Source organism: Camarhynchus parvulus, chromosome Z (genome assembly GCF_901933205.1).
Source record: "Camarhynchus parvulus chromosome Z, STF_HiC, whole genome shotgun sequence".
In the NCBI taxonomy this organism is placed as follows: Eukaryota; Metazoa; Chordata; class Aves; order Passeriformes; family Thraupidae; genus Camarhynchus; species Camarhynchus parvulus.
The window spans coordinates 47,641,524-47,653,915 of NC_044601.1; the positions used below are offsets into that span (position 1 = coordinate 47,641,524).

A 12,392-nucleotide genomic window follows, 5' to 3' on the forward strand; every position below is an offset into this window, starting at 1 on the left:
TGGTGTGCATTCATGGTATATTTGCATCTTGAATGTCAGAGTTTTAGTTTCTTTCTCTCAAAAACATACCACAGTATCAGAATAATGACAGTATGGAACGTAAGGGTGTTTTCCTATTAAGCATCGTCAGTGCTAGACCAGAGTAAAAGATTGGATTGCTTTAATTTGGAAAGCACGTGATTTATCAAAGATCAGAAAGATACATAAATCATGAATGTTAAGGGGTAGAAAGTGTAGAAAATAGGGGTACCTCAATGAACCTGTGGTGCTCTAAAACAACCTACAAATAAGGCAGAAACAAGCTCTTAGTACACCTTACAAGTTCTGTGGCAATAATTTCCACAGTTGAACTGTGGACACCAAATATATATGTGTTCAAAAGGAGAATCATCAGTGGCTATTAATGATTCAGATTAACCATCAGTTTAGCAGGCATGTAAAAGAATTTGGGAGTTAGCAATGTATCTGTAACTTGTCTTCATTTATTTTTTTCCTCAAGTGCTAGTAATGGAGGAAATAGTGCAGAAAAATGCAGAATCAGTGTATCCATTCAAAAAGGCATCTTGATGGAACTCGGAAAGGCTGGTGAACATGCAGAAGATTCTAAATTATGTGTCCCTGAGGATTAGAGTCAAGGAGGGTGAAACCTAGAAATGTATGTTGTTTTATTTTTCTTTTCAGTGTTGGAGATAGGGAAAGAGGGAAAAAGAGGCGACCTTGATGCAATGTTATTCAAACTGTGGAAATCAAGGAGAGGGACTGAAGGCCTTCAGAGGTTGAAAAATTTGCTGAGAGTTTACAAAAAGATTTTTTACGTAAATATCTTAATTGCTTGAAATCTAGTACTTTTTAGTACTTCTTTTCAGTAGTGCTTTTTCAGTAGTGAAAAAACCCTTTTTGTAAGCTTTCATCATATTTTCTAACTTCATACTGAAACTTATCAGGCTTTATTTGCTAGTTGTTAGTTATTTTCAGTATCTACGTTCATGGCTATTTATATGTCTTTAATCTGATTTTTTTTGGTTAATACTTTTATCACTATTACTCTCTTTTCAGTGTATCGGTATATAAAAATTGTCAACCATATTTTGATGAACTCTTGATATATATATATACACTTAATATTTTGTCTATTGCATATAATAAGTTTTTTTTAACTGAAGAGTTAAAAATCCATCCAGTTATTTTCATGCACAAACAGAAACTGGAAACTGTCTGGAAACACTCAAGCCCACTTGCCTTTGAGTTAACTTGGCTTAAACAACATTTTCAAGTAACTAGAAGAATATGTCTTCTTAAAAGTATATTTTCTGAAAAAATCTTTCTTTTTGAAGGTGAACTTTCTTTTAGTCTAGGTCTCAGTCAGTGAAGCTGAAATGTATAGAAAGGTTTTATGCTATACAGACAAACAACTAAGGAAGGCGTAATGCTGGGTACACTGTTTAGCTTTAATTCTGTCAATTTCCAATATAAAATACTGTAGCTTAGTGGTTTTAACACTTTACTTCTTTACATAAATTCTTGTGTGTCTTGGGAAAAAATACCAGTTAAATAAACCCAGTCTTTCCTCTTATGCTTGCCCTAACCTACATCTTCTATGATTTTTCTCTTCTGACTGCTTTATAGTTTTTCAGCATTCTCCATCATTCTGGAAAAAACATTCACCACTGCACTTCACAGTAGTATGACATTACTATCCAGTCTTCTTTCTGTATGTCCTAACATCTTGTTGCCTTTTGGTTTGTTGCTTCCTTTACAGTCTTGACTGAATTGTATATGTTGTTCTCTTGTGTTTTAAGATAATAAAAACTCCTGCAGTTTGTATTTTAGTCCCAGGTGCCAGATATTTTGAGGAATCTAGACCATTCAAACTAAATGGGTTTTTATGTATTAATATTGAAGTCCATGTCCATATTCTTTAGGGTAAAACTGTGAAGCCCTTTTCAAAGCTGAATGCTTTCACTTAATGTATTCAGAGCTGTATGTACAGAATTATAACTTATTTGGGGAAATAGTGTTGGGTTGGTGTTAACAGCTGGGAGCACAGTTAAATTAAAAACAACAACAACAAAAAAGTTTGTAGGACTAACTTTGAGAAGTCTCTGACTAGATACTGAAATGTGTGTTTTCTGGCTGGCAGGCAGTGGTTGGACTTGCTTGTTTGACCTCTTGGAGAAGGCAGATAGCTGAGCCTTTGATCTGAAACATGCTTTCATGTATAAAGCCATTTCCATTTTGTGTTTTGCCACTGTCATCTGCAGTACTGACTCAGCTGAATTTTTTTTTGTTCTAATTAACTGATCTGCTGTTACAGGTCACATTTTTCTCCTTTTCCACCTATTACAAGTTCATCCAGGAGAAGAATAAGAAAGGGAGCTGGAGAGATGTGACATATACCTGCCTAAGTTATTACATGGCCTGAGCCAAGTCTTACTTCTGTCAATCTTGCCCATTGTCCAGAAAAAAACATGAAAATAATTAAAGACCTTCACTTAGTAGATGTATAATATATATGTATCCCAGCGTTTCAGGCCTGTTGCTCATATTTTCTCTCAATAAGCTTACTTTAGTCTCTTCATAACTTAACCGTAATTTGCCAACTGTTCCAGAGAAGGATATTTCCAGTACAGCATTGCCTCTGTTGGTCCATCCTCATTTGCTTATGGGCTAGTTTAGGAGCCTCCTTTCAGTTTGTTTTCTCTGAAGAATTCATTTGTTCTCCTTCAGAAACATATCAATACAGTGTTGAGATGCATTCTTTTATGTTCCATTAGTCTGAAGCAATAGCTGATGAAAATAGGTGTTTGTGCGATGTGTTGAAGTTAATGGCTTCTGCTGTTTCTATCCCTTCTTCTGTCTTTTGCAATAACCACTTTTGTGAAAGCTGTCATAGTTTTCTTAGCTTCAAAGCATCATTTGAAGTAAAACTTGTAAAACATGAAAGTCTGCAAAAGCAAGCTTCATCATCGGGGAAAAAAAATCATAGTAAATTTTACTGTGGAGCTTGGATTCCTCTCAAGGAGAATATAGGATTTTTAAAGGAAGAATAGCTGGATTGTTTTATTGGTAAAGTGATGAGTAGAAGAGAAACTGAAGATTTGGCTTCTCATCTAGTTGTGAGATTAGAGATTTTTCTGTAGACCAGGCTTTCTCCAAAACTTTTGAGTCCAAATGAGCAATTCCAGGCCAAAAGCTCACTTTGAAAAAATGTTAGGTAACTGCAAAACCTTTTAGGTTGGGAATACACTTCAATTACATTAGACTTTCTTAATTTTTAACTAAAAATATAATTAAATCAGAAGTAGATACACAATTTTACAAGAAATGTCATTAGGTGACAGCACTTTTGAGTTGTTCTTGCCTTCTTTTAGTCATATTTAACATGGATAATAGTAATTTAAAAATTATTTGTTTAGTTTCTAAAATGACATACGCTCTTTTATGGGCTGTAAAAACTGAAGATGCTTGCATCATAAAGGTGAGCAAAATAAAGCATAAACAGAGTATGCATGTATTGCAAACAATAATGGAATGCAGAAGCATGTTAGAGCTTCCTTTAATTCCATAATGAGAGTTGTTGTCTTACATCAAGGTGATTAATTATTGAAGATAATATAGAAAACAAAGTCTTCAAGACTCACAAGCCTGTTCATGTTGACGTTTAATAGTCCGTGGCTACTCCCTTTTCCTTTTTAAATTCTTAGCTAGGACAAAATGAGGGAGTGGTCACTTCTGTCCTGGAGGTGTTTGCAGGTGGGGAGAAAACTTGCCATTTCATAAGCTTCAAACTCCAAAAGCATGTTCCTTATTTTTACTTCTCAACTTTTCCCTGTATTACAGCTGTGGTCTTCATTTAAGCTGTCTCTTTCCCCCCATGGGCTTACTTTCTATTTCCTGTGATAACATATGCTATGAATAATTTCTATCTGGTATATAAATGTACCAAAGTAATATTTTTTAAATTTAATATTATGATTTAATATATATTTGTATAGATTTTCTCTAGTGGCATTTTGTTGGACTGAGATATAATGCCCAGACAGCTGTCTGGCAAGGGGGATCATATATTTTTCACCCCCATGTCTCAGTTCTTCATCTCTGTTTTCCTCTGGAGATTCTGTGTCGTGCCCAGAAAGGATGACAAGCATAAGTTTAATTAATGACCAGTAGATTACAGTAATTCTCTAGCTAGGTTGCACTTGAGAACTGGTAATTCTTCTAAGTTGTTGATGCTGTCAGGATGCGCACTCATAATAAGGCTATCTCTTTTTAATATGTTTTCCCAAAGCGTGCCAGGTCCATGGCTAAAAGTATCATTTTGTACACCCTCTGTCTTCTAGTTTGTCATAGTTACTTGGTTTTGATTATAAGGAATGACTGTAATTACCTTTGGAAAGGTTGCGATCAGTATTTTCTTTTATACTGCGTTTTTTTATTGTTTCTTTTTGATAACTATTTTTCATTTTTACTTTTTGATGGCAAAATTGAATCAGGTGGAATGAAGTGGCTGGATGGGAAGAGACTGGTTTTCCCACAGGGAGCATTGGACCACCTTTAGGTCAATGGAGCGGGTCTCAGAAGGCCACGGGCATGTGTGTCAGGCAATTCCAGCAGAGCAAGCTTGGGCAGGGAAATCACAAGCCTGAAGTGAGAAGCAGGGAGCACTAGCCATCTAGATCTGAGGCACCAAAGGAACTCCTAAAGTTTGCCACTCAGAAAGTCATTGACCTAATAGAAACACAGGTGGGAGCTGTCTTCAAGGAGGCAGTGCAGACTCTATTTTGAATACTGTTCTGGAGTCACCTTTTGACAAGTCTGCTTTTCCCAAAATTAGATCCTGTCTTTCATGTATCGGAAGAGTAACAAAGATGTTTGTGACTGTTACTCCAGCCTGGAAGCTTGCTCTTGAACTTTCTCATTTGGAATTTGTCACCTTGAACCTCAGTTCTCTCAGGCTGTCATAGCTGTGGAGAGGTTGTAGTTGTGGTACTCTGGTCCAACAGCTTCAGAAGTGAAGGGAGCAAGCTTTTCAGTTTAAGGTTCATCCTTAGCTTCTAGCCATTCAGCTTTATTAAGAAAGCATGTGGGATATTTCACCTGTCAAAGACAGTTCTCCACTCGTACTTAGATTCTGTCTTCACCTTTAGATTGGACACTGCCTTTGTAATAGTGAGAGCCTCATTCTTTGTCATAGTTGAACTGTGACCATCAACTAAACCCCATACGGCTGCTTGCTCACTCTAGCTCAGTGGTGGTGGGAAGAGAATAGGAAGAGTAAAACTGAGAAGACTCGTGAGTTGAGATAAAGACAGGTCAATATGCAAAGCAAAAGCTATGTGCATGAAAAAAGCAAAACAGGGAGTTCATTCACTGATTCCTATGGGCAGGCAAGTGTTCAGCTGTCTCCAAGAGTGCAGGGTAACAGTGACTTAGAAAGACAAACACTCATCCCTCTGAACATTGCCTGCTTCCCTCAGCTTTATTGCTGTGCACAGTGCTCTATGGTGTAGAATGTCTCTGTTGGTCAGCTGGGGTCAGCTTTCCCACTTGTTTCCCTTTCCTACTGGGAGGAACTCCCAGTCTCCTCACTAGTGGAGTGGGATGAGAAGCAGAAAAGGCCTGGCTCTGTGTCAGCGCTGCTTAGCAGTAGCTAAAATATCCCTGTATTACTAAGACTGTTTGCAGCACAATTCCAAAACAGAGCCCCTACCAGCTAATACGAAGAATATTAATCCAGCCAAAACCAGCACATCCATCCTCCATTATTTCGTGTCTTCAGAGCCAGAAAGTTAACACTCTGTGTGTGTGTCCCTTATCCAAGCTGTAGAATGCAAAGTCCAAACATGAACATTAGCTGTACCTTTGATTTTTTTGATTGTACTGCAAGATATTTAAGAACCATGTTCTAAGAGTTTGACTATCTGGCTAGATGTGTAGATGTGGGCAAGCATGAAGGAAGATCAAGCAACATTAGGGAAAAGTTTCTATCCATTTTATCTTTCTGGGGCTCCTTTCACACTTCTATTAAGTGTGCCACTGTTCCTGCAGCCTGAAGGCAAGTTGTTGATCTGTTCTTCTTCATGCAGTTGATTAAAGCTTGACTTCTTGCGTTTTCTCTGTGTTGCTTTATGAGTACCTTTAGTGCTAACTGTGATATATGGATGACATACTTGGGATTGTGGATAATGAAAAGATGCTTCCCTTTTTTGTTATTTGTAAATACTTGCTCTAGAGAACAAAGATACAATTATATTATGCAATCATAAAACTCTTTAGGTTCCACCATGTGTGAGTAATATTTGGCAGACAAAACTTTATGAAAAAATGTTATTTTGAGGCTTACGCTCCTAGAACTCATGCCTAAAAAGAACGTTACTCACATTATCAGTGATCCTTTGTCTATTCAGTGTCAAGTTACCTCATCTCTACCGAGGAGCAGAAAAGGATGACTTTTAACTGTGTTGCTTTTTATCCAGTTTCACAAATGAATTAGCTGTTTCAGAGTTCTGTGTAAATGGAAAGCATTAATTTCACCAGTGAGTAATTCACTGATGTGTGTGTGTGTGTGTGTGTGTATATATATATGTCCACACTTCAATATTTATTTGGAAACCTGTTTGTCCACTCATAAGTATTGCCTGTGTGAAACATGGCGCATACCTGCTCCATAGAATGACATGTTACAATGTATCGAGTAAGTTTTATTCACTTAACACTTGTCCACATTATGCTTCATCTGTTGCCTTTCTGAGAGTTTTGGAAATAAAAAAGAAGTAGATTCAAATACCTTATTAATGTCTAAGTGTTTTTCAAGAAATGAACAAGTATTTAGAAGGCATCTATTTGGTTTTACTTGTGAAAATAATCCGTCTGAGAGACAGAGACAAGTGGGTATGCAGAAGTAGGTCCTGAACAGTCACTTAAAAACCTTTCACTTGCAATTTGAGTGGAATGGCTATTTAGACCAAATTGAAGCTCTGTGAAATCAAGATTAATACTGGAGGCACTAGAACTTCAGGTTGAAATATTCAGGGATATACAAAGTTATGAGCACTTTTGGCTTTGTTCAGTTTTGCCTGTACTCTTAAGGTGTCTTCTTGACTGATAGATATGGAAAATATTAATAATTAATACTTTGGTATTGCATGAGCAGCTTAAATTTTTAGTCTGTTGTTGTAGTGTGAGTGGTGTGTAGAAATTCTCAGGTTTGGGAGAGAAAGCTATGTATTTATTAATTGTAAAACAAACTCTAAGTCTTTTATTGGCTTCAGATAGTTGGAACCTCAGAATAAAATTGCCCTGATCTTGGCAATGAAAGGATATTTGAGTTCCCAGGCACTAGGAAAATATACTTTTTTAAGTCATCTGTAACAAAGAAAAACTTCTAAAATGTTGATCCTCACTTAGCACTACCATGATTGCCAGCTTCATTCTGATCAAAGAGCATTTATTTACTTCAGAATGAAATAGTCCAGGCTGGAAGAGAGCCTGGATGAAGCATGTAATCTGCAGGTAAAAAGATACATAATAAAAAGATGCTGACAAATCAAGCTTATATATGTGGGTTTTATGTGTCCAGTAAGAACAATAATTATGAAAGATGGATGTACTTTTTCAAGAGGAAGGAGTGCTTCCAAAGAGTTTTTTCCTGTTGAGTAGAAACTGTGGGTGGTAGTTGTATCTCCGTTTCGTTGCATTTTCTTTCTTAGCCCTGAAACTGTTTGCTGTTGGCAGAATAGCTGCAATTAATTGTATTTTTAATTATGGGCTGATTTATTTTCAGATCTCAATAGAGAATGACTACCTGGGCCCCAGAAGAATTGAGAGTCTGCAAAAAGAAGACGCTGATTGGCAGAAAAAAGCTCACATGGCTGTGCTTTCTATTCAAGATCTTACAGTTAAATATTTTGAAATAACAGCTAAAACACAAAAAGGTAGTTATTTCCTGTCATCATATCCATCACATAAAAAATTAAATTATTTAATGTTTACTATGTCTGCGTTGTTCCGTGAGTTATTTTTTTCATCAATCCTTCATGAGGAAAATGCAGTTATCATTCCTATTTGTTTTTTCTTCTGTGTCTATTTGAATCTTTCACTTGTAAACCTTTTCAGAACATCATCAGCTGTGAACAGAATAGAAATTTTAAGTAGAAGTTTTACAGCCACTTTCTCAATGTAATTGTATTAGTGGTACTCTGTATTTGCAAAGGATTTAGGAGCATAGAGTCCCTGGTGGATTCTGTTTTCTGTACTGGATGTGGCAGACCCTCATGGTAAATGTTAATTGTCTTTCAGTTGACTTCCTTTTCTAGTCTTCCTTGCCTTTCAGTGTTTTTTTTCATAACTAAGCATTAAGCAACAGCTCAGTTTAACTGCTCAATGAAAGCTGCTGTTTTGTTCAGAAGCCTTCATGGATATAACCTTAGCTTTTCTGTGTTTGAAGAATGTGATGGTTTTACTAAAAAGTGGTACAGTAAAGTGAGGTCAGATGACTTGGTATGTACACCCGTGCTCTCATCCTTGTACCATTTTAACTTAAATAACCAGTTTAATAGGGCAAACAGACCTTTTTCTAGTTCACTGACAAAGTTTGTCCTGGTGTCCTCCCCTGCCTAACTGCAGGTCCCTGTTTCTTTCTTTGCCTTGGTGATAGTGATTGTGCAAGATCCACAGGAGAAATCCTTTTTTGACTGGTAGGTCTCTTGTCATCTCTGTACATGACTGCTACATCTGACTCAAGAGATGCAGGCGCTGCAATTTTACTCTGTTCAGTGACCACCCAAGTTAATGTGAAATTTCACCTTACTCTGACTGGATGACTTAATAGGTTAAAGCTGGTTGGAATAAATTTAATTAGAGGAAATTCTAAATGTACTAACCAGCTTTGCTTCTTTTCTAGTATGACATAGGCAGCCAGTAAGATACACTACTAGTTGATAATGCATATTTGTAAATATTTACTTGTTGTTTATGTTCACATGATTTTTTATGTACAGCAGTCAGGATCTGGCAAAACCAGTGGAAAGTGACATGACTGAAGGCTGATTACAGTGTAGATCTTTAAAATGCAGGTTACTTACCTGGTTTTTATGTTTGGGGTTTTTCTTGGCCTCCTGCTGATTGCAGGGTAGTCTTACATACCCAACTATTAACAGCAGCAGAGGAAAAACACATGAAAACATAAAGGTGCTTCTTATTACCTAAGAACAGCATGTAATAGCATGTGGTGACTTAATGCCACCCCTTTGATTCCATTACTTCTGTGGCTTTTGCTTTGCAATGCTAAGTACAGTATCACATGACCTGTATATTAACAGTGGTGAAAATCTTGTGTGTGTCTGCCTAGATGTTATCTGGGGCCCAAGAACAGTGAATCTGAATCAGGCAAGGGACTTCTGCATTTTGCGTTAAAAGATAGATGTTGTTTTAATTTCATGCAGTGATCTTACAGAATTGCACTTGAAGTTAAGCTGAAATCTTTGTTTTAAGTAGTATTTTTTTCACTCTTCAGATTTACTTTAGTTTATGACTGTACTATAAATGTTATTAAGGTAAGCTGGAGACTTTAGTAGCTGATAATTGGTGGTTACAGAAGTGGGGAAAATTTGGGATCCAGTTCAAGACCAAATAGTTGTATTAATGAGATTTTTATTAAGTACAAATGTGTGCATTTTCTTTGCAGCAGGATCACTAGTGTTTGAAGAGTAGGCTAGTAAGATGCCTGCCTCTTCTTTTCCTTCTATAGCTGTGTATGATCGAATGCGAGCAGACCAGAAAAAATTTGGTAAGGCAGCATGGGCAGCAGCAGTGGAACGTATGGAAAAGCTTCAATATGCAGTTTCTAAGGAGACTTTGCAGTTGATGCGTGCTAAAGAAATCTGTTTGGAGCAGAAGAAGCATGCGCTGAAAGAGGAGGTAAGTTTTCATGCCAGCAAGTAGAAAATGACACAGAAAGAAGCGATGTTAGACAACTGATGTTGCAATGTAGGTGTGGTGAGTTTTGTGCCACTTATGTGTGTTTTCTGCTCACCTTTTCCTGGTTAGTCAACCAGAAAGACAGTTTTTGCTGTTAATGTTTACAGCCATCCACTGGGATGAGTAAAATGAAGAGAAAGGATAGGACAGAAATTGGCTGCTGTGTAATCTCTGCAGTTTAGCTCTGAGGCATGACCACTTTTTCAGAGTAGCTCTGACATTCCAGATGGAAGGTATCTGACCATTAGTAAATATATGGGTAGCTGGATGGTTGTGTTGCACTCTTCCTCTGCTTACCTTAATTACTAAGGCAGTCTTCCAGAGGGGACTGTGCTAGTTACGGTCTTCCTGAGGAAAGAGTTCATGCATGAAACTGTGCTTAAATGCCTTAGCAGGAAAAAAATCCACATCTATTGGATTTTATGACATCTCAAAAGTAACCGTGTTCCAAATTCTCTTTTAAACTTTGCTACCATATGGATGTTTGATGCAAAGAATTTTCTGTCATACTAATGTTAATATGTGTTCTAGCAATTAGATGATTGTTTTAGGAGAACTTTTCAAATGTTTCAGCAAAATTTGACTAAACTGATGGTGTTGTTATGAAAAGGTTATCCAGAGAGCTCACGACTTTAGCACTGCAAAGGCTGGTAGGTTTGTAAGGCTGATAGACTATGTGTCTATTTTGGGAGCTTCTGTAGAAGACAGCTTGATCTGCAGGGAAGAGAGAGTACATGCAAGACCCAGAGCACAAAAATAGGTTTACTGCATTTCAGTGCTCTTTAGATTTGGAAATCCAAGAGTTGTCTGAAAACCTGAGTTTATCAGGCTGTTGTCATCCTTAGTCAAGAGTTGATGAGACAATCCAGCACAACTAATTGGAAATATATTGAATATTTTCACTTAGAGTAACCATGCATCTTCTTTCTGTGGCATATTTTATTTTTTTCCTTGTTGAGACCTGTGCATTTTTGTTGAATGGGATCTCAGTCTGGTAAATGAGTGAGTGTTTGGTCTGACATGCTCAAGTATTAGGGGCTGCACAGGAAAAGGAAGGATTCCTTGTAGTATACATCAGGATGAAAATGAGCTATGAGTTTGGGGCTTTTGGGGACAGAGAAATAAGGAATATCTAATGGCCATAGTGCTTTGGGATGGTGTATTACAAGGTATAGAGAGCTCTGGGTCTGAGTATAGTGATAGCGAGATAGCGCTAACCAGCTTCTGCTCTGATACACATCGTGTATTCTGAGAATGTAAAAAGTTTAAGTATAAAGAGTTGAATGTGAGAAACTTGACTGGGAATCCCATCTTGCCAAAGAATGGTGGCAGTCTTATAAAGATAATGTTTGTAGAACTGAAATACCTCCTGGCAAATAATTTAGCTACTATATTCTAGAAGATAAAAACAGGATATTTGTTTGAAGATACTAAAATGCTCAAGAAATTAATACATTTGGATTTTAGCTGAGAAAAATGACAATTCAGAGTAAAAATGTGATATGACTTCACTTGAGGAAAGTGTTTGTGTTCAACAGAATGTCTATGGATTTTTGAACATACAGTCTTGGAAAAGAAATTTTTTGCAAGGTCATATTGTAGTAAGAGAAGGGGAAATAACTTTAAACTGAAGGTGGATGAAATACTTTTGGAAGAAATTCTTTGAACTTTGAGGGAGCAACATTGGAACAGATTGCCCAGAGATGTTGTGGATCAACATCCTGAGAAGTGTTCAAGGCCAGGTTGGATGGAGCTATGAGCAACCTGGTCTAGTAAAAGGTGTCCCTGCCTGTGGTGGAGGGATTGGGACTTGATGAAATTTCAAATTCCTTCCAACTCAAGCCACTCTATGATTCAGTGAGGGCAACCACTCTCTGATTGGTACAAATGCAGCAACAAATACTGTAGAGATTATTTTCTTTCATTAGTGCAGAAAGTTGTGGCATTACAGGAAATTGAACTTGGATCTCCCCAGTTTAAGTTTTTTGTTCCACCACTGTGGTGTTTTAACCCCAGCCAGCAACCAAGAGCCATCAATGTGGCTGCTCACTTGCTCCCTCACAAGTGGGATCAGAAGGGTTGAAAGCTAGAAAACTCATTGAGATAAAGACAGTTTAATAGGGAAAGCCAAAGCCAAACATGTGAGCAAAGCAAAACAAGGATTCATGTCTTCCCATGGGCAGACAAGTGTTCAGCCACCTCCAGGAGTTCAGGGCCCCATCACAGGTAACTGTGACTTGGGAATATGAAGCTCCACTAACTCCAAACGTCCCTCCCTTCCTCTTTCTTCCCCCTGCTTTGTATACTGGGCGTGATGTCACATGGTCTGGAATATCCCTTTGATCAGCTGGGGTCACCTGTTCTGGTTGTGTCTCTTCCCAGCCTCCAGTGCACTTCCATCTTTCCTGCTAGAG

The 12,392-nt window shown here is 37.5% G+C and overlaps 1 protein-coding gene across 1 annotated transcript in view; it reads left to right on the plus strand.

Moving 5' to 3' along the window:
* JMY (junction mediating and regulatory protein, p53 cofactor) overlaps positions 1-12,392 on the plus strand; it is a 65,490-nt gene that overhangs the window by 25,434 nt on the left and 27,664 nt on the right. The window contains exons 3-4 of the mRNA XM_030968008.1: positions 7,784-7,934; positions 9,749-9,918. Coding sequence (XP_030823868.1) covers positions 7,784-7,934; positions 9,749-9,918 — 321 coding nt within the window. The remainder of the gene's footprint in view (positions 1-7,783; positions 7,935-9,748; positions 9,919-12,392) is intronic.